This window comes from Pristis pectinata, chromosome 22 (genome assembly GCF_009764475.1).
Source record: "Pristis pectinata isolate sPriPec2 chromosome 22, sPriPec2.1.pri, whole genome shotgun sequence".
Classification (NCBI taxonomy): domain Eukaryota; kingdom Metazoa; phylum Chordata; class Chondrichthyes; order Rhinopristiformes; family Pristidae; genus Pristis; species Pristis pectinata.
The window spans coordinates 32,476,869-32,497,794 of NC_067426.1; the positions used below are offsets into that span (position 1 = coordinate 32,476,869).

Below are 20,926 nucleotides of genomic sequence, written 5' to 3' on the forward strand. Positions count from 1 at the left end.
ACAGCTGTACCACAAATCAACCTGCAACATCAGGACAGGACAGACCCACCAGAGGTGGTGGCACAGTGATATGCAGTCAAGAAGAGTCATGGCATCAGGTCAAACATGGGCATACACACCTCCTGCTGATTACTGCCAATGCCTTCCCTCAGCTGATGAATCTCCATGTTAAATGCCATTTAGAAGGCGCACTGAGATAGGATAGGACGCTGGGCTGTTCTCTCTTGAGCACAGCAGGCTGAGGGGAGGTTTGATGAGTTTAGATAGCATATATCTAGGTACATAACTTTTTTTGCAGGAAGACAGATTTACAATTAAAGCCACATTCAAGGCCTGCTCACAAGATATATATTGTGTCCAACCCATTCAGAAAAATACATGAAAGCTAAGCAGGCAGTTAACTCCTTCTAAGAATTTCCCCTGGTCAGGAAACTGGACACATTTCCTTCCTGACCACTCTCAATACTCACCACCTTTCCAGTTAATATGCATATCCCTGTCTAAGATGAGAGTAAAATCTGGGAAGATGGGGTTCAAGGAATCTAACCGCCCTTCAAATCACAGTTTGAGCTGATGAGAGATCTATCACCACCAGGAGAACGCCACAGTACTGAAGTCTGTGCTCTACAGCATGGAGCCCCAACTCCTACAGAGGGACACAGCTGAACCAGGTTCTGTATCCTAGTGTTAGACAATGACAGACCTGTACCCACCAGTGTAGTTCTGTGTTGTATATGAGACGTGCCCACAGTATTAGATCCCAGTGTTACAGTGACAAACCTGTGACCTTCAATACAGTACTGCAGAGTTATAGTGACAGACCTACCCCCACCAGTTCTGATCCTCACAGCTCCCTCCTGAGATCCCCACTGCCACAAATACCCGCCTTCAATTAATTTGACTCACTCCATGTGATACTGAGAAACAGCTGTGAGCACTGGATACAGTAGTGACCCCGACAGACCCTGACTATCGCTGGACGTTTCTGCTCTAGAACCAGCTGCACCTTTAGGCAAGAAGTTGCAGAATGGGACTAACTTCTGCCCATCAGTCTACTGTCAATCACCAAACTGATGGAAGGGCATCACATATTACATCATCAAGTGGTATTTACTCACCAATAACCTGCTCACTGACACCCACTTTGGGTTCTGCTGGCACCAGTTTGTTCCAGACCTCATCACAACCTTGATCAAAATATGGACAAGGGCAGCCTCTGACAGAGTGTGATATCCAGCAGGCTGATTAAAGGCAGTGTTAATGGGAAGTCCTATCTCACACAAAACAAAGTGGTTACAGTCCCAGGACACCTGCAGGTGTTCCCCAGGTCAGTGTCTGGGTAGCTGCTTCATCAAAGGCCTTTCTTCCACTGCAAGTTGGGATGTTCACTGCTAGTCACATGATGTTAAGCTTACTTCATTAATCCTCAGAACAGCTCTTTGTTCAGCTTTGGATCTTCAGATAATGATGTAATATGTGCCCGTACTCAGCAAGTTCTGGGCAAAATTCAGTTTTGGTTCAATAAATGGCAAGCAATATTTGCAGGTAACAAGTGAGGAAGATAAAGTAGCTTTGTGAAATAGTTTGGGGCAGACTTAGTGGGCAGAAGGGCCTGTTTCTGTGTTGTATGAGTCTATGAATGTGTCAAGAAAAAGACTTGTCAGTGCCAAGCCAAAACTATCTCCAACAAGAGAAGGGCTGACCAACTCAACTTGATATTAAATGGTATTACCATCCCTGAGCACCCTGACATTGGCTACTTTAGAGATCAGTATTGACTAGAAACATAAGTGGATGAGATATACAAATAATGTTACAAGAGCAGGTCGGAGGCTGGGTATTGCATGGTGAAAGACTCCCCTCCTGATTCACCAGAACTATCACTAACTACAAGCAATCCAGAATGCAGTGCAATGCTTTCCACTCGTCTGTGTCAGTGCAGCTTCAGTAACACTCAAAGGGTTTGATGCCATCCAAGACAAAGTGCACAGTGGCACAGCTAGTAGAGCTGCTACCTCACAGTTCCAGCGACCTGGGTTCAATCCCGACCCCTGGCACTGTCTATATGGTGTCTGCATGTTCTTTCTGTTACCAGTGGGTTTCCTCTGGATGCTCTGGTTTCTTCCCACATCCCAAAAATGTGCAAGTCGGTGGATTAATTGGCCACAGTGTGTAAGTGAGTGAGGGGATTTGATGAGAACGTGGGGAGAATAAAAAAACAGGATTAATGTAGGATCAGTGTAAATGGGTAGTTGATGGTCAGCACAGGCTCGATGGGCCGAAGGACCAGTTTCCTTGCTGTATCAATCTATGAGTTTCTGAGGTGAGACATCTTCCCACGGTGAGCAGTTGGACCCTCATCTTCAATTCCAGAGGATTTGACCAGTCGAACAGACATTTGAGTTGCTAACCTGCTAAACTACCCTAAGCTAATCAGGGGCCGCTGCAGAATAAGCTCTATTTTGAGTTAGGCTGTTAGAAAATAGTCGCTTGCAATGGAGATGCTGGATGAAGATATAATGAGCACTGTTCCTATCACATACCTGGGATTAGAACAGCAAAGGTTATCTGCATAGCCTTGCGAATGATGTTGTCCAGGGCAAACATCCAGTGTGGTTTAATCTGGTGCTGTCGAAGAACTTTTCTCACCTAGAAAGAAGAACCTTATTAATAAGGGCTAATAACTTTTCTGTGAACTACAGGAGATTCCTCCCCCCATCTCAAGGACAATGTATTGACCAGCTGGCCAGCCTCCGACTTTTGCCTTCCATAAATCATGCAAAATTCTGATACTAACATTTCAACAAACACTGGCCTAGAATTTAACTCATAAAGTGCTGTTTATTTCAGCATTTTGCAATTGGAAACGTACCTACCGCGGAGTGAAACATGATAATGGCATTTAAGAACATAAGAAATAAGATCAAGAGTAGGCCATTCAGCCCTTCTAGCCTATTCGTGGGCCAACGCAGTGAAAAGTCCAACCTGATGCTGTGTAGAAATGAACTAGTGATGGTTATATAATGGAGTCTGAGACCTTGGTTGCAAAGTGTAGTATATTTGACCATAAAATCTATGGGTTATCTCTTCCAATTTTGACACATCTATAGATGTTAGGGTGGAGGACTTTGCTGGAATGACAGGCTTCCCTCATGTCCAATGCTGTCTTTCACTGACTACATCAGAGGAGAATTCAGAGCCAGCCACACTGTTATGGGTCTCAAGTCTCATACAGGTCAAATCAGGCTCAGGATGGTAGACAGAAGTGAATCAGAGGGCTTTAGACAATAATTCATTACCTTAATGGTCATCATTACTGACACAGTTAGAATACTAACAATTGCAGAACTTTTATTGTCATTATATTACCACAGTCACTATAGTATATGGGCATCAAGTGTTTTGTGCTCAGAGCCTCTCAGACCATCCACTGGTATTTCAAACAAACACCAGACACCCAAAATATACCTCTTTCCTTGCAGTGTTGAGGGTGGCTCCCTGAATGTACAAACAGCCAGAATATTAAATAACAAAACAACATGTTCTGAACTGTGTATTAAGTGGCAAGGATATGTCTTTAGCAACATGTTAATACAGGAGATGGCCACTTAAAGTCTTCCCTAATCTCATCATGAAGGTTTCAATAAGGATGAACATTCATCCACTGTCTTCCTCTGCATTGTTACAATGGTACAGAATCAGAATATCCCACACTCGATGACTGGTTTTGATGGTCTTTAAGCATCAGTGGAAGTTAAATTATGAACAGGTTTTCTTTGAAGACTGGTTCTCACTTTAATTAATGCCTGATATCTGTATAATTCCATAACTCCAGAATAATTTCTTACACCTGGTCTGAACACAGCGGCCCTGCACATGGTATCCATGCGTAAGCGGCTAAACCTGGAGTAATCCAGCACACAGCACTCCCCTCGTTACACAGTCCACTGCATAGCACATTCCAAAATCCCGCCACTATAGAGCACTGCACCACCACTCCCACTGCACAGATGCCCCCATCTAATACAGAGCTGTAGTTCCTTACTTGAACATTTACTCACTGAACCACGAGGAACCTCTTAAAGTCACTATGGAATACCAGGGGGTGGGGTAGGAGCTGAAAGAGGGGAAATTCCAACCATGAGCCAAGAGTATCCATCACGGCTGCCTCATCAAGTGCGAACTTACAGCATCCTGGAAGGTGAAAAGGACAATCTGGATCTCATTGAGTGCTCCCTTATCAAGGTGCAGCTCTGTCTTCAGGCTGGACAAGGCTTTCACAATGAACTTGCGGTCCGGAGAGCGAATGTAGTTCTTCAGACAGGTGACCAGATGCCGGATGTGTTCACACGTTAACTTACGGTCAGAGCTCTGGTTTCAAACAAAAACAAAAAATTAACTTGAATGAATTGTGTGGGAGCAACACAAGAGATAACACAACACAGGTCCTGGAACTATTTTTCTTCAGAAGGAGCAGATAAGATAAGATTTCTTTATTAGTCACGTGTACACCGAAACACACAGTGAAATGCATCTGTTGCGTAGAGTGTTCTGGGGGCAGCCCGCAAGTGTCGCCACGTTTCCGGCGCCAACATAGCATGCCCACAACTTCCTAACCCGTATGTCTTTGGAAAGTGGGAGGAAACCAGAGGACCCGGAGGAAACCCATGCAGACACGGGGAGAACGTACAAACTCCATACAGACAGCAGCCGGAATTGAACCCAGGTCGCTGGCACTGTAAAGTGTTACGCTAGCGGCTACACTTACGTGTCAGATGGATACCACGTCCTGTTCCAACACTCAAATACCCCTGCCAAGGGCATCATTATTGCATGGGAAGGGTGTGAGGGGCAATAGTCTTTTCACTTTCATCCCTAAAGGGGAACCCTCAGCCTTGTCTCATAGACTCCCCAAAAGAAGATCACAAAGTAAAGACTTGCATTTATATTGCATCACAGGATGTCCCAAATCATCTTGCAGCCAATGAAGCATTCCTGAAAGGTAATCAAATAAGAACACAAGAAATAGGAGCAGGAGGAGGCCATCTGGCCCATCGAGCCTGCTCCGCCATTCAATAAGATCATGGCTGATCTGGCTGTGGACTCAGATCCACCTACCTGCCTTTTCCCCATAACCTTTAATTCCCCTACTATGCAAAAATCTATCTAACTGTGTCTTAAAAATATTTAATGAGGTAGCCTCTACTGCTTCCCTGGGCAGAGAATTCCACATATTCACTACTCTCTGGGAAAAGCTGCTCCTCCTCATCTCCATCCTAAATCTATTCCCCCAAATCTTGAGGCTATGTCCCCTAGTTCTAGTCTCACCTACCAGTGGAAATAACCTTCCTGCCTCTATCTTTTCTGTCCCTTTCATAATTTTATATGTTTCTATAAGATCCCCTCTCATTCTTCTGAATTCCAGCGAGTATAGTCCCAGGTGACTCAATCTCTCCTCACAGGCTAACCCCCTCATCTCCAGAAATAACCTGGTCAACCTCCTGTGCACAGCCTCCAAAGCCAGTATATCCTTCCTCAAGTAAGGAGACCAGAACTGCACGCAGTACTCCAGGTGCAGCCTCACCAGTACCCTGTACAGTTGCAGCATAACCTCCCTGTTCTTAAACTCAATCCCTCCAGCAATGAAGGCCAACATTCCATTTGCCTTCTTGATAACCTGCTGCACCTGCAAACCAACCTTCTGCGATTCATGCACAAGCGCTTCCAAGTCCCTCTGCACAACAGCATGCTGCAATCTTTCACCATTTAAATAATAATCTGATCTTCTATTTTTCTTTCCAAAGTGGATGACCTCGCATTGACCAACATTGTTCTCCATCTGCCAGACCATTGCCCACTCACTTAACCTATCTATATCTCTCTGCAGACTCTCCACATCCTCTGCACAATTTGTTTTTCCACTCAGTTTAGTGTCATCAGCAAACTTAGATACGCTACACTCAGTCCCCTCTTCCAAGTCGTTAATGTATCCTCAAAGAACTCCAGTAAGTTTGCCAAACAGGACTTGCTCTTCCTGAATCCATGCTGCATCTGCCTAATGGAACCACTTCTATCCAGATGTCTCGCTATTTCTTCCTTAATGATAGCTTCAAATATTTTCCCAACTACAGACGTTAAGCTAACTGGCCTCTGGTTGCTTGCCTTTTGCCTACATCCCTTTTTAAACAGTGGAATGACATTCGTGATCTTCCAATCCACCGGGACCTGCCCAGAGTCCAGGGAATTTTGGTAAATTCTCACAAGCGCCTCTACTATAACTTCCACCATTTCTTTCAGTACCCTGGGATGCATCCCATCAGGACCAGGGGACTTGTCTACCTTTAGGCCCACTAGTTTGCTCATCACTACCTCTTCAGTGACAGCGATTGTATTGAGGTCCTCACCTCCCATCGCATCCATAACATCTGTCTTTGGCAAGTTAGACATGTCCTGCACCATGAAGATTGACACAAAATAGTCATTCAAGGCCTCGGACATTTCCACATTGCCCAATATTAATTCCCCCTTCTCATCTTCCAGGGGACTTTAGCCACCATCTTGCGCTTTATATAATTATAAAAACTTCTGCTATCTGTTTTTATATTTTGTGCTAGTTTACTTTTATAATCTGTCTTCCCCTCTTGCTTGCTTAGTGGTTCTTTGTTGCTTTTTAAAGTTTGCCCAATCTTCCAGTTTCCCACTATTCTTGGCAACTTTGTATGCTAATATGGCATTTTCCCTCATAGGTTCACTAACATACTGTTCAAGAAATCTATCAAAGATGCATTCTCTGAAGTCCTCCTCAAGACTGCTTTGACCAACTTGATTCACCCAATCTATGTGGAAGTTAAAGTCCCCCATGACAACTGTCATTCCATTCTTACATGCATCAAATATTTCACGGTTTATTCCCTGTCCCACTGTAATGTTATTATTCAGTGGCCTATAGACAACTCCTACCAGTGATTTTTTTCCCTTTACTATTCCCAATCTCTATCCAGACGGACTCAACATTCTGCTCCCTAGATCTTATGTAGTCTCTCACTATCGCCCAGATCTCATTCTTAATTAAGAGCACTACCCCACCTCCCTTACCTTCCTGCCTATCCTTCTGTATTACCTGATACCCTTGGATATTTAATCCTTAATCATCTCCACCCTGCAGCCACACTTCTGTAGTGACCAGTAAATCATACCCCTTTGTACTGATTTGTGCCACATGTTCACTGACCTTGTTTCGAATACTACAGGCATTCAGATAAAGTGCCCTTATACTCATTGTTCTCTTAGAATCTAGTAAACTTTTGTGTCCTTTGCGTTTGACTTTTCTGTACTTCACTCTCAATTTTCTCTTTTTTAACCTTTGCTCTGGTCTCTGCTTTGCTTCCCTCCATCTTTCTGCATGGATTCCCATCCCCCTGCCATATTAGTTTAAACCCTCCCCAACAGCAGCAGCAAACAATCCCCTAAGGACATTGATCCCAGTCCTGCCCAGGTGTAGACCATCTGGTCTGTACCGGTCCCACCTCCCCCAGAACTGGTTCCAATGCCCCAGGAATCTGAAACCCTCCCTCCTGCACCACTGCTCAAGCCACACGTTTATCCTAACTGTGCTGCTATTCCTACTCTGACTGGCATGCGGCACAGGGAGTAATCCTGAGATTATTACCTTTGAGGTCCGACTTTTTAATCTATCTCCTAGCTCCCTGAATTCTGCTTGTAGGACCCCATCCCGCTTTTTTCCTGTATCATTGGTACCTACATGCACCACGACAACTGGCTGTTCACCTTCCCCTTCCAGAATGCTCTGCAGCCGCACTGAGACATTCCTGACCCTTGCACCTGGGAGGCAACACACCAGCCGGGAGTCCTGTTTGTGGCCACAGAAGCTCCTGTCTATTCCCCTTACCATGGAATCCCCGACCACTAGAGCTCTGCCACCCTCTTTCCTGCCCTCCTGTGCAGCAGAGCCACTCACGGTGCCATGATCCTGGCTACTGCTGCCTTCCCCTGATCTGAGCCACCTCCCCCAACTGTATCCAAAGCGGTCTTGTTTTGGAGGGAGATGACCACAGGGGACTCCTGCACTACCTTCCTGCTACTGCTCTGTCTGTTGGTCACTCATTCCTTATCTTTCCCCAAGCCTTTAAACTGCGGTCTGACCAACTCACTGTTATCCACAACATTCTCAGCATCGCGGATGCTTCAAAGTGAATCCATGCGCAGCTCCAGTGCCATCATACGGTCTGTCAGGAGCTGCAGCTGGACACACTTCCTGCACATGTGGTCATCAGGGACACTGGCAGCCTCCCTGAGTTCCCACATTGCGCAGGAGGAGCATGACGCAGGTCTGAGCTCACTTGCCATGACTAAAAAGCTTTGAGGGAAAGTAAAGAGACAGAAAAAATGAATAAGAACATACTGTCACCTTACCTTAATGTTGCACACCCTCCTCACTGAAGCCTGGCATTCACAAAGCCCACACTTAGACAACCAGCAGCACTTTGACTAGACAGCAGCCCCTCTCAAAATGGCTGCTCTAAAATGGCTGCTCCACTTGACCCTTACTTCTTTTCACTGGCTGCTGTTAACTAGGCAATGAGCCAAACCACTGTCTTAATGATGGGTAATGCCAAAGTGTGCACAGCAAGTTCCACCAATAACATCTGAAGAAGTGGTCATTTAAGCTGTTTGACAGAGCTAGGTCAGCTGCTTAACATTAGAAGATGTCACTGGGCCTCTTCCTCAAAATGTGATTTCAGGATGATTGGAAGGTTTGACCAGTGAAGAAGAAACAGTGATAGACAATCCAAGTCACCAATCACTGTACTGCACCAACGTCTTCACTACACCACCCACCCGATCGTGATCCTGATCCCAAGACCCTGATCTCGCCCATCCTGTGACCTTCAAGGCCAAGGCATTGACTCCCTAATCTCCAGAAACACTAACTCTGTTTCTCTCTCCACAGATGCTGCCTGAACTGATGAGTATTTACAGCAGTTTGTTTCAGATTTCCAGCATCTGCAATCACTTGCTGCGACTACTACAAATGCCGTGGTCTCCAGTTACACATAGTCTCCACCACTCCTCAGCATTTGCCTCATTGCTGACCTTTGGCTCATTGCCTCTTCCCATCCCTCTTCAGTGCTGATGCTTCTCCTACCCCACTCTCCCTCTTCTACCACATTACTAAGCCTTGACACCTCTCAACACCAATATTCCCAGACAAACTCTTTCCTTTGTGGCCTCCACCAACAAAGCAGACAAGAAGGGCAGCGTCACCTCTGTGCTGACTTGGATTGTCCATCATTGCTTCTTCATCACTGGGTCAAAAATTCCATTCACACTTTCACCAAAAGAATATTGGAAATCACTCAGAATCTTCATGCTGATCTGCTCTTCAATTAGATTGCTGTTAGCTGTACCCCAAATCCACTTTCTTCTCCTTGCTCCTTATCACTAGATTTATTCACTATGGAATTGTTTCATCTCTAATTACCATAATAAACTAGTAGATCATACACACTGCAGCATGAGGGAGGGGGGCAGCTGTAGAATCCTGAGGCAGGGTGCTAAGCAGTCGAAACTGAACTGCTGGCTAGGGAGGGGTCAGGAGGAGAGGCTTTATTCTACCTTTAGTCTAAGGTGTAATTGGGTTGCTGACACAGTGCTATAAGTGGAAAGGGTTTTCCTTCCCATAAATTCAACCTCCTCCGCAGAAAAGATAGTACAATACTCAGAGTATTGTGTTCAGTTCTGGTTGCCTCATTATAAGAAGGATGTGGAAACTTTATAGAGGGTGCAGAGGAGGTTTACCAGGAATGCTGCCTGGATTGGAGACCTTCTCTTATGAGGATAGGTTGAGTGAGCTTGGGCTTTTCTCTTTGGAGAGAAGTAGGATGAGAGGTGACTTGACAGAGGTGTACAAGGTGATAAGAGGCATAGATCGAGTGGACAGTCCGAGACATTTTCCCACGGCGAAAATGGCTAACACAAGGGGGCATAATTTTAACTTGATTGGAGGAAGGTATAAGTGGGATGTCAGAGCTAAGTTTTTTTTTACACAGAGAGTGGTGGGTGCGTGGAATGCACTGCCTGCAGAGGTTGTGGGGGCAGATACATCAGGGACATGTATGAGACTCTTGGATTGCCACATGAATGATAGAAAAATGGAGGGCTATGTGGGAGGGAAGGGTTAGATAGATCTTAGAGCAGGATAAAATGTCGGCACAACATTGTGGGCCGAAGGACCTGTACTGTGCTGTAATGTTCTATGTTCTATGTAGTATAAAACAGTATAAAACTGAAGATAGATAGCTCCATCAATAGGGACTTGGCTAAGGGGAAGAGCGAGTTTACCGACCACACACACCACCTGGAAGGAAGACGTAAACCTTCCCAGACCAAAACAAGTGCAGAATATTGGCGGCTCTGGAAATCTGAAATATCAACAGAAAGCACAGGGAACTCCCTGCTCAATATGGAGTATCAGAGGAAAGCAAAATGTTTTGTGGGCAGGACAGTGGTGCAGCAGGTGGTGCTGAGACTGCCAGCTCCAGTGACCTGGGTTTGATCCTGAGCTGTGTGGAGTTTGCACGTTCTCCCTGTGACCACGCGGGTTTCCTCTGGGTGTTCCGGTTTCTTCCCACATCCTGAAAACGTGCGGGATGGTTGGTAGGTTGGTCGGTCACTGTAAGTTGCCCCCAGTGTTCGGTGCGTGGAAGGAGAGTACAGGAGAGTCTTGATGCATTGCTTTGACTCAAAACATTGACAATTCCTTTCCCCCCCACAGAGTTCCTCCAGCAGATTGCTTGTCGCTCTAGATTTTAGCATCTGCAGTCTCTTGTGTCCTGTCAAGAAGTTGATGGGCATGTGAGAGAGAATAGGTTACAGGGGAATAAGTGGGGAAATGGGACCGATGGGATTGCTCTGTGGGCTGGCATAGACTCGATGGGCTGAATGGTCTCCTATGTCATAAGGAAATATGAAATAAAATGTGAAGTTTCACATCAGCGACCTTTCATCACAGATTAGTCCATTCACCTTCACCCAGATATACTTTGACAGTTACCACCCCCCAGCAGTGCCATTTGTGTACCTGAGCCTGAGCTTCCACAATATTGCAGACCACAGTTTCACAGTCCTCTGTTAGTATCTTGAAGAGCGTAGCCCTGCACTCACTGTCCCTCTTCAACAGGAACAGTGCGGCATTTTCTTCAGGCGAAGATGGGATGTCATCCATCTGTTCCTCAGGCACGCTGCGAGGAGGAGGAGGACGACAGGGGCACTGATTAAATCAATCCCGGCAAAAAAAAACAATGAGAATCAATACTTACGAGGGGCCGTTACCTGTGGAACTCCTGCTGTGGGGAGCTACACTTGCCAGACAGCACAGGGATCGAGCAGCTTCGTGACAGCACGGGTTGGATGTGCCTGAAATCTAAGGGCTGGCGGCTGTCGACTCCGTTCTTGAGGTGTCCCGATGCGGGGACTGACAGACTGTGATAAAATTCACCTGGAGAAAGAGGAGGAAATCGTCAGTTCTTTTGAAGCAGTGACAGGAGGGGCATGTTCTGGGGGTGAAAGGCCAAAGGTGGCAGCTAGGGACAGCAGAGTTGACTCCCAAGTGTCTGGAGGTTGGGTGGAACAGGATGCACAGTGCTATGATGAGTTGTGAGAGAGGACTTGCATCACCTCAAGACATTACTGTAAGAGAAAGGGGTGGCACTGTGGTGCAGCCAGTGGAGCTGTTGCTTCACAGCTCCGGTGACCTGGGGTCAAGCCTGACTCCCTGGTGCTAGCTGTGTGGAGTTTCCAACTTCTCCCTGCAACATGTAGGCTTCTTCCGGGTGTGTCAGAGAATCAGAGTGTGATCTGCAGGCGGAAAGGCCCTTTGGCCCGTCAAGTCCATACCAACCATTAACCACCCTCCTACACCAATCCCATTCAATCCCTTTCCCCATTGTCTCATCCTCCTCATTCCCAATCACAAAGCTTCCTCCCCAGGTTATTTCCATTTAGTTCCATTTTCTGCTTCCCGTGTTTGTTCACTCCCACAGCTCCATTTCTTCTCCCATTCCTTCAATTCCTATTCGATGCTCTACCCCGGTTCCTTTCTCATTCTGTCATACTTGCTTCCCTTCACCTCAGTCTCTTTCTGATTTCATCCAAATCCTCTCCGTGCCATCCAACTCTGTTCACCTGCTTCCCATTCCAATCTCATCCAATTCCTCTGCCTTCCATTTAATGTCCTTCCTCTTGCTCCTTTCTTTCACTTGGTCTCTCTGCCTCTGTAACCTGTCACTCACCACCTTACTCAGCCCCATTCCCACAGCAGACCAGGTTCAGTTCCCAGTCATCCCCATACCTGGCTTTGGGGGTGGTTTTTTCTTCCGGCTTAGGAATATGTCCTTGAGGAGCTCTGCGGCTGTGGCCCGTTTATCAGGATCAGGCTCAAAGCCATGTAGAAGGAAGGTCTTTGCCTCCAGAGACATCGACTCCGGGATCTCCGGGTGGATCTTAAACATTCCCACCTACAGTCAAACAAACAGGACATCAAAGCTGGGAAGCAAACTGCTCACTAACACATTAAGAACTGTGAAACATTACACAGTCAACTTGCATTATTAACTTACCACATTTGACACCAGCTCACCACTGTTCCAGTGCTGTGACAGGTAGATGTGATACATAACTGCATACACAAATCCTATCATTATACAAGGTACTCTCACTCTCTAATGCTAGTTGTCAGAGCACACACGCAGTGTCAGACACCTGACCTTGCTCCAGAATGATGGTAGGGTTTCCCCCTGCTCTGCCATTCATTCTGATACTACAGGCACGAACACCCCAGGCAAGAGCTGGCTTTACACCACTAATGTACGTGGACTTGGAGTCAAAGATCAAGTGACCATTGATCATATCACCCTTCCTCATCATTCTGCCCTGAAGCAGTTGGACTACAGACATATGGGGAGCATGTCCAAGACTACATTTTTCCAGATGGAAAGCTGCCCTGGGATATTGAGACATGGTTGGAGGTGGGAGGGATAAATACCTGAACTCCACACACAGGAGTCACAGAAGTAAATCCCCAGATCTATGTGTTTTCCTTGTCTCTATACAACTAGATCACATCACCAGTCTGCTTACCTTAAACATAGCAGCCTGGGGCTCTCCCAGTTCAAAGAAGGGTGGCTTTCCTGTGGCCATTTCAATGACAGTACAGGCCAGGGACCAGATATCTGCAGGCTTCCCGTAACCTCTTGGTCCCTTGTCGATGATTTCAGGGGCCATGTACTGAAGGGTTCCTGGAGTACGAAGGATGCAGAAAAACTAACACAGAGACCAATGTAAACCCAGCAACACCACACCATTGCCATCAATCCCAGCAACATCACTCCTAGCACCACCAAATTCCATTCCATCATACCCAGCGCACCGATACACCCAGTACTACTTCACCCCCTACCCCATCACAGCCCACGCCACTAAACTCAATGCCATCTCAGCCAGAGCTCGAAACCTCATGTCACTACACCCCATGCTGACAGAGGTAGACCCTCGTATATCAATGCCACAAGCACTGGTCTGTGGCTGTAAAGATCCATATCAGCCCAATACACAGTCAATATTGAACAGAGAGGACATGCACAGTAAATGGTAAGGTCATAAGGAGGGTTGATGAACAGAGGAACCTTGGGTACAAATCCAAAAATCCATGAAAGGCAGCACAGGCAGAGAGGGTGCTGGAGAAGGCACATGGGATGTTTGCCTTCAGCTATGGCATAGAATACAAGAGCTAGGATATCATGTTGTAACTTTTTAAAACAATGGTGGGGCCAAACTTGGAATATTGTGTGCAGTTCCGGTCACCACACTACAGGAAGGACGTAATTGCACTGGAAAGGATGCACTTACCAGCATGTTGCCCAAGGTTAAAGCAGTTCAGTTACGAAGAAAGATCAGGTCGGCTGGGTTTGATTTCCCTGCAGCAGTGGAGGCTGAGGGGTGACCTGATAGGGGTGTACAAAATCACGAGCAGGAGAGATAAAGTAGATCGTAAGAGTCTTTTTCCCATGGGGGGGATGTCTAAGATAAGAGGGCCTAGGTTTAAGGCAAAAGATAGGTTTAGAGGAGATGTGAGGGGGAATGTTTTCACACAGAGAGTGGTTAGAATATGGAGCACACTGCCTGAAGAGGTGGTGGAGGCAGATACTCTCACAACATTTAAGCATCTAGACAAGTACTTGAATTGCCAAAGCGTAGAAGGCTACGAACCTAATGGGATTAGTGTAGTTGGGTGCAGTGATTGGCATGGACGTGGTGGGCTGAAGGACCTATTTCTGAGCTGTGTGACTCAATGATGGTTAGAACCAAAGCTTGCCGAAGCTGATCTCAACAATTTTGCTATTGTTGACACCAAGCTATTAAACACCAAAGGCACTCAGCACTGAACCCCGCCTCGGATACCAACATTCATCAACACTGACATGGAATCCCACCATTGCCAAATGTTGCCAGTGCCAAACTTCTGATGGCCAGCTCCTAGAAGCCAGGCCCACGTACCAAACCCCACAACGCAAATTCCACTGAAGCCAGAGGTCACTGGTGCTACCATCTGCTGGACAAAGCTCACGTGATGCTGAGATCAATCCCCACTCTCTGACCTCCCAGTCAGTCACCTGTGAATGTTTCCGTGCAAGGATTGATTCCCGCAAGCCTCTTCGATGTCCCGAAGTCCGAGATTTTCAGCACTCCACTGTAGGTGTTTATCAATACATTGTCCCCCTTTGGAGAGAGATTTTATTTCAACAAAATCCAATACAGAACCATAGCCCAGAACTACAGTTAGTAAAAACACAAGTGAAGATAAGGAACTGCACACCATAAGGAATGGCCAAGCAAACATACTTCTCCTGGCTGGCTGATTCTCCCCTCCCTCCTCATTGTAAACCTCCTCATCATCGCTATAGCCCATTGCCTGATAGGTTGGGGAGATCAAACGCTGATCAGGCAAAGAAGCACTGGCATGTTTGGTGGCATGATCAGCTGATCAGCATTTGTCTGCACCATTGAGCAGCACTGTGAGTGCCAGGAATAATCCAACCTGCAGCACCCGTGATGGAAGGACTAAGGTTGCTTACCCGGGAGGTACAGCAGGGGCTGGGATAGCTGAACCTGGGGTCAGTGGGGACAGGGGTGGGAGAGTGAATCCATGCTCCCCACACAGAACAAGCTTCCCAGAAATCGGGCAAAAGACAGGGTGATGTATCCCACAAGGGTGGGATTGCACTGTGCATGGTGGTGAAATGAAAGAATCTGATGAGCAGAAGGGGAATAAGGCAGAGCTAACACAGGAAATGGGATGAGGCACTTTGGGAGTCTATTCAAGCCTCTGAATATTCCTTTGTTTCATTAGCTCGTCCATGACTTGACCAAGGACACACTGATGTCATCCAGCAGCCTCCATCCTCTCAGCTTGTCGCTCTGCATTGAAGCCAATGGCACCGTGATACTGCTCCCTCTATGCTAAGATTGCCAACTTAAGGCATTTCTGGAGTGCTGGTCACATGACTGCACGACACCTGGGGGTCACAATAACTGATCACGTGACTCTCAGTTACATGCCATTTGCAGCGGTTAAATTTCTGGACGAGGCCAACACTAACAATCCAGGGACCACAGCTGTGGAATTTACATTCAGTGAATCCTTTGGAACTTGGGCAGCAAAGGAAAGTAATGGCAACCATAACATTGGGATGGTCACTTATGTCCTTCTGGGGAGATCGATCACTAACAGGTTAAGATGTGTATAATGTGCTTGGCAATGTGGCCACCTTACCCAGTCTGGCCTCCGTGTGGCTCCAGACTCACCGATGTGGTTGGCTTTTAAATGGCACAGCAAGCAACCGAGTTCAAGGGCAATTAGGGATAGGCAATAAATGCTGGCCTTGCCACAATACCCGGATCCTGAATAACGGATAGTGAAAAATATATTCTTCCATTTATAGGAAGGACAACTCTGCTGTGGCTGGTATTTGTCTCGTGGGTCAACAACTGTTGTGCTGTCTGCTGGTAGCAACCATGTATTTATCTTTAGTTATATTATTCAGGAGATAAAACCCCTAAAAAGGCTCATTTGTCAGCAGACAAACTGACCGCGTTTAGAAGCTCATGGCCTGGATGTTGTAATAAAATGTCCAATGTTCCACTCAAAACAAGTGGGAAGTGTGGTCCAAGTGCCAGCATGTTCATGATTCCCATGCATGAACAAAGAAATCCCAGACTTCCTGGAATTATTCCGCAGGATTTACCTGACCGCACTCTGACACTGGATTCCTCGTGGAGTCCAGCGGCAAGGTGTAAAGCTGTAGCAATTCCCTACCATTACATTGAGGAATTCTCCCCAACATCCTGTGCCATGGTAGACCTCGAACTGTAACATTCACCTGAAAGGAGAGGAGCAGCTGCTACAGAGTAAAGCAAGTTTTAGTTGCTTTATTTTCTTTTTAATTATTTTGTAATTTAAATATTTTTGCCATTGTTTAAGTGTATTTTGGTTCGGTTAAAATTCTTAATCATTTAAAAAATTTCAATGGTTTCATTTTTCTCCCTAAATAATCCCCCAAAATCTGGACAGCCGTCTTTATCTCAGCATTTCTGTCAGCAGCATTGGTTCTGCTCCTCCACTTTGAGGTGGATTAGTGCCGCTGAAGACCCTGCTGTAGCCAGAATTTTGCAGCAACTTCCCATGGGGAGTTGCACAGACAAGGATGAGCTCTTTCCACTGGTCACTAAGTGCCTCACACCTGACTACAAATTCTGTGATAATAATTTTATCAATAACTCTTTTATGAATAACCCTCTAAACTTTTGCTATCCTAGCCTGTACCCCTGAGCTCCTACATTCTCCAGTTCATGTGTATTATTATCATGCTTGTAGCCAAGACCCATTCTCCCTTAGCAAGACCGACATCACCTCAGCCAGCAGTGTGTTGGGAAATGAGTGATGCCTGGGTTTAGTCGCGCTGTCCTATTCCCTCCCATCCCTCATTTCTCCATTACCTTAATGTCTCTGTGCACAATCTGATTCTCATGCAGATACTTCAGGCCTTCCAGAATCTGCCTCGTGTAGAAAACGATCGTGGCCTCATTGTCTTTAAGTGGGCCCCACTTGGAGTGCAGCAGAGCAGAGAGGCTTCCTGTTTACAAAGTGTCACATGGTCTATCATTGTATCATCACTTAACCAAAGAGAAAAACTACGGAATGTGGGCAACAGAATAGACCCAGAGAGTGTGCACAATGTAATACAGAGGAAAAATGTGAGGACACAGATCTTGCAAGAAACTCTGGGAAGGTCACAGGTTATGGGCAAGCACGTATGGAAAATTACACACAAAAGGAAACTTATACAAACACAAGATATTACACATGCATGCACGCACATACACACAGAAAAATTATTTAAACTAGAACAGAAAGTTGCTTAAGCACACGTCCACGAGTGAGGTCAAACTATAATAATGATTACAAGGGGTTAACATGATCCTCAGAGCTCAGATGAAACTGTCACAACTCCTTTGTAAGGACTGAAGTACCAGCTTAGTTTATACATGTTACAGAATTGTGACTGATTCATCAAAAAGGTATTATAGCAGGTATTACTGCCATGATTTGAAAAGCAATCACACTTCAAGGAATATAGGAATGGCAGGATGGAAAGTAAATGAGGTTCAACAGGTTAACCCAGCTTCTGATAGTCAAAACAAAGTTATTGACTAATCATAGTAATCAATCTTTATCGATGAGTTTACAACACATCCTGCTACGAGGAAAGGAATCTCCAGTGTTGGAGAGTGTTGGGAAGTACAGATCCAATGTAAATTGGTAAATTTAATTGGTTTATTATTGTCACATGTGCTGAGGTCCAGTGAAAAACTTTGTTTTGCATGCCATCCATACAGTACATTTCATCACATCAGTACATTGAGGTAGTACAAGGGAAAAGCAATACCAGAATGCAGAATAAAGTGTTACAGTTACAGAGAAAGTGCAGTGCAGGCAGACAATAAGAAAGTAACTTGTGCTGCGACCCTTTCAACATATTGCATGCTAAATTACTCACACATTGTATTCCAAAGTGTTTCTTTCTGAAAGAACAGCTCACCTCCTGGGACCTCCTCCATGAAGATTTTGATGAAGCCATCCTGACTAACCGATCCTAGATACTGGACAATATTCCGGTGTTTCAAGCGCTTGTGGAGAGCGATTTCTTCATGAAGAGGCTGTGAGTATCTGAGTAGGGAGTAGTAAATAAAACAGAGTCAAGAAGGTCTGGCAAAAGGAGAACCAGAATGGTACCAGCAGTGTGCAGCTAAAAGTATAGGAAGCAGAATCTTTCACTTTATGATCACTCTTAAGTAAATCACAGAATCATATAAAAGCAATAGGGTTAACGTGGTGGGGGATTTTAACTTTCCCAATATTGACTGGGATTGCTTTAGTTCAAGGGGCTTAGATAGGGTGCAACTTGTTAAGTACATCCAAGATAGTTTTTTGAGACAATATGTAGATAGTCCTTCCAGAGAAGGGGCTGAACTTGACTTCATCCTAGGCAATGAAACTGGGCAAGTGGTGCAAGTATCAGCTGGGGAACACTTGGGAAACAGTGACCACAATTCTGTAGGTTTCAAGGTAGTTATAGAAAGGGATAAATTGGTCCTCAAGTTAAGGTTTTGAATTGGGGGGAGGGCTGATTCTTAAGAGTGGACCTTGTGAAAGTAGATTGGGAGCAGATGCTTGAGGGTAAAATGACATCTGACAGGTGGAAGTCTTTCAAAAGAGAGTTACCAAGAATTCACGAACAGCACGTTCAAGTAAGGGCGAAAGAAAAAGATAGTAAGATTAGGGAACTTTGCATGACAAAGGTTACTGAAAGTTTGATCATTAAAATAAAAGGAAGTATATGAAAGGTATAGGGAACTACAAGCATGCAAGTCCTTTGAGGAATATAGACAGTGTAGGAGAGTACCTAAGAAGGAAATCAGGAGGGGGGCTATGAAATATTCTTGGCAGGTAATATTAAGAAGAATCCTGATTCATTTTATATTAGGAGCAAGTGTGTAGCTAGGGAAAAAGTTGCTGCCTTTAGGGACCAAAGGGGTATCTATGTGTGTGAGCCAAGGAATGTGGGTAGGGTCCTAAACGAATATTTCTCATTTGTATTCACCAAGAAGAAGGACGTGGATGATAGTGAGTTTAGGGAGGAATATGTTGATCATCTGGAGCAAGTAGGTATTAAGAAGGGGAAGTGTTAGATGTCTCGGAATGCATAAGAGTGGATAAATCCCCAGGGCTGGATGAGATCTATCCCAGAATGTTATGTGAAGCAATGGAGGAGATTGCTGGGGCCCTGAAAGGCGCTTTTGCATCTTCGTTAGCCACAGGGGAGGTAGGGAAATTATTGGAGAAAATTCTATAGGACAGGACTTAGTACATTTGTAAAGGCAGGGACTGATTAGGGATAGTTAGCATGGCTTTGTGGAGGGGAAATCCTGTTTTACCAATCTAAATGAGTTTGTTGAGGAAGTAACAAAGGAGATTGATGAAGGTAGGATGGTAGATGTTGTTTATATGGACTTTAGTAAGGTTAAGGCGTATGGTATCTAAGACGAGCTGACTAATTGGATCCAACATTGGCTTGGTGATAGGAGGCAGCCAGTAGTGGTGGAAGGATGTTTTTCGGATTGGAAGTCTGTGAACAGCGGTGTACCACAGGGATTGGTGCTGGGACCTTCATTGTCTGTGACGTATATTAATAGTTTGATATGAATGTAAGTCAGTAGTCCGCAGATGACACAAAAACTGGTGGTATTGTGGATACCCAGGAAGGTTGTCTAAGGCTACATCAGGATATAGAATAGTTGGAAAGTTCAGCAGAGCATGGGAGGTTGGAATTTAATCCTGACAAGTCCAAGATGATGCATTTTGGGAAGTCAAACGTGGGTAGAAAATATACAGTAAATGATAAAGCACTAAGGAATGTGGATAAAAGTGGCAACAGAGGCTGATAGGGTGGCGAAGAAGGCACATGGCATGCTTGCCTTCATACGTCAGGGCAGAGAATATAAGAGTTGGGACATTATGTTACAACTTTACAAAATGCTGGTTAGGCTGCACTTGGAGTACTGTGTACAGTTCTGGTCATCCCACGATAGGAAGGATGTGATTGCACTGGAGAGAGTGCAGAGGAGATTCACCAGGATGGTGCCTGGATTGGAGGTCTTTAGTTATGGGGAGAATTGAATAAGCTGGGCTTGTTTTCCCCGGAGCAAAAGTAGCAGAGGGTTGACCTGATAGAAGATTAAGAGAGGGTAGATAATCATCCCAGGCTATCCAATCTTTTTCCCATGGTAGGGATACAAAAGGGCATAGATTAAAGTGAGAGGAAGGAGTTTTAAGGGGGATTGGGGGTAAGTTTTTTTTTACACAGAGAGTGGTTGATATCTGGAACATTCTGCAGAGGAGCTGGTGGAATTAGATACAATCACCACGTTTGAGGCATTTAATAGACACTTAAATAAGGCAAGACTTAGAAAGATATGGTCTTAATGCAGGCAAATCCAAATCGTGTAGACAGGCAAAAAAGGTCGGCATGGACGTGGTGGGCAGAAGGACCCAGTTCCGTGCTGGATAACTCTGTGGCCTCTGATTCTTCCTAACTGAAACTAGTCCAGGCCCAGCCTGCCAAATTTTTCCTCAAAGGACAAATCCACTACCCCGGCAGTCACCTACCCCGCACCTTGTAATACATTGTCAACGCAACAATAAATCATCCACAATCCCCTGTCCGTGCAAACTACTGCCCCCCTCACCAACCTTCCTTGCTTCTCCAAAGATCAATCTGTTACATCACAA

At 45.5% G+C, this 20,926-nt stretch overlaps 1 protein-coding gene across 3 annotated transcripts in view; it reads right to left on the reverse strand.

The window, feature by feature from the left end:
- si:ch211-1i11.3 (mitogen-activated protein kinase kinase kinase 5) overlaps window positions 1–20,926 on the reverse strand; it is a 139,857-nt gene that overhangs the window by 26,726 nt on the left and 92,205 nt on the right. For all 3 annotated transcript variants that reach the window (XM_052036131.1, XM_052036129.1, XM_052036132.1), the window contains 9 exons: window positions 18,177–18,304; window positions 17,074–17,210; window positions 14,691–14,796; window positions 13,159–13,316; window positions 12,371–12,536; window positions 11,353–11,518; window positions 11,102–11,261; window positions 4,189–4,371; window positions 2,544–2,649 (listed from right to left, as the gene is read on the reverse strand). In XM_052036131.1, coding sequence (XP_051892091.1) covers window positions 2,544–2,649; window positions 4,189–4,371; window positions 11,102–11,261; window positions 11,353–11,518; window positions 12,371–12,536; window positions 13,159–13,316; window positions 14,691–14,796; window positions 17,074–17,210; window positions 18,177–18,304 — 1,310 coding nt within the window. The remainder of the gene's footprint in view (window positions 1–2,543; window positions 2,650–4,188; window positions 4,372–11,101; window positions 11,262–11,352; window positions 11,519–12,370; window positions 12,537–13,158; window positions 13,317–14,690; window positions 14,797–17,073; window positions 17,211–18,176; window positions 18,305–20,926) is intronic.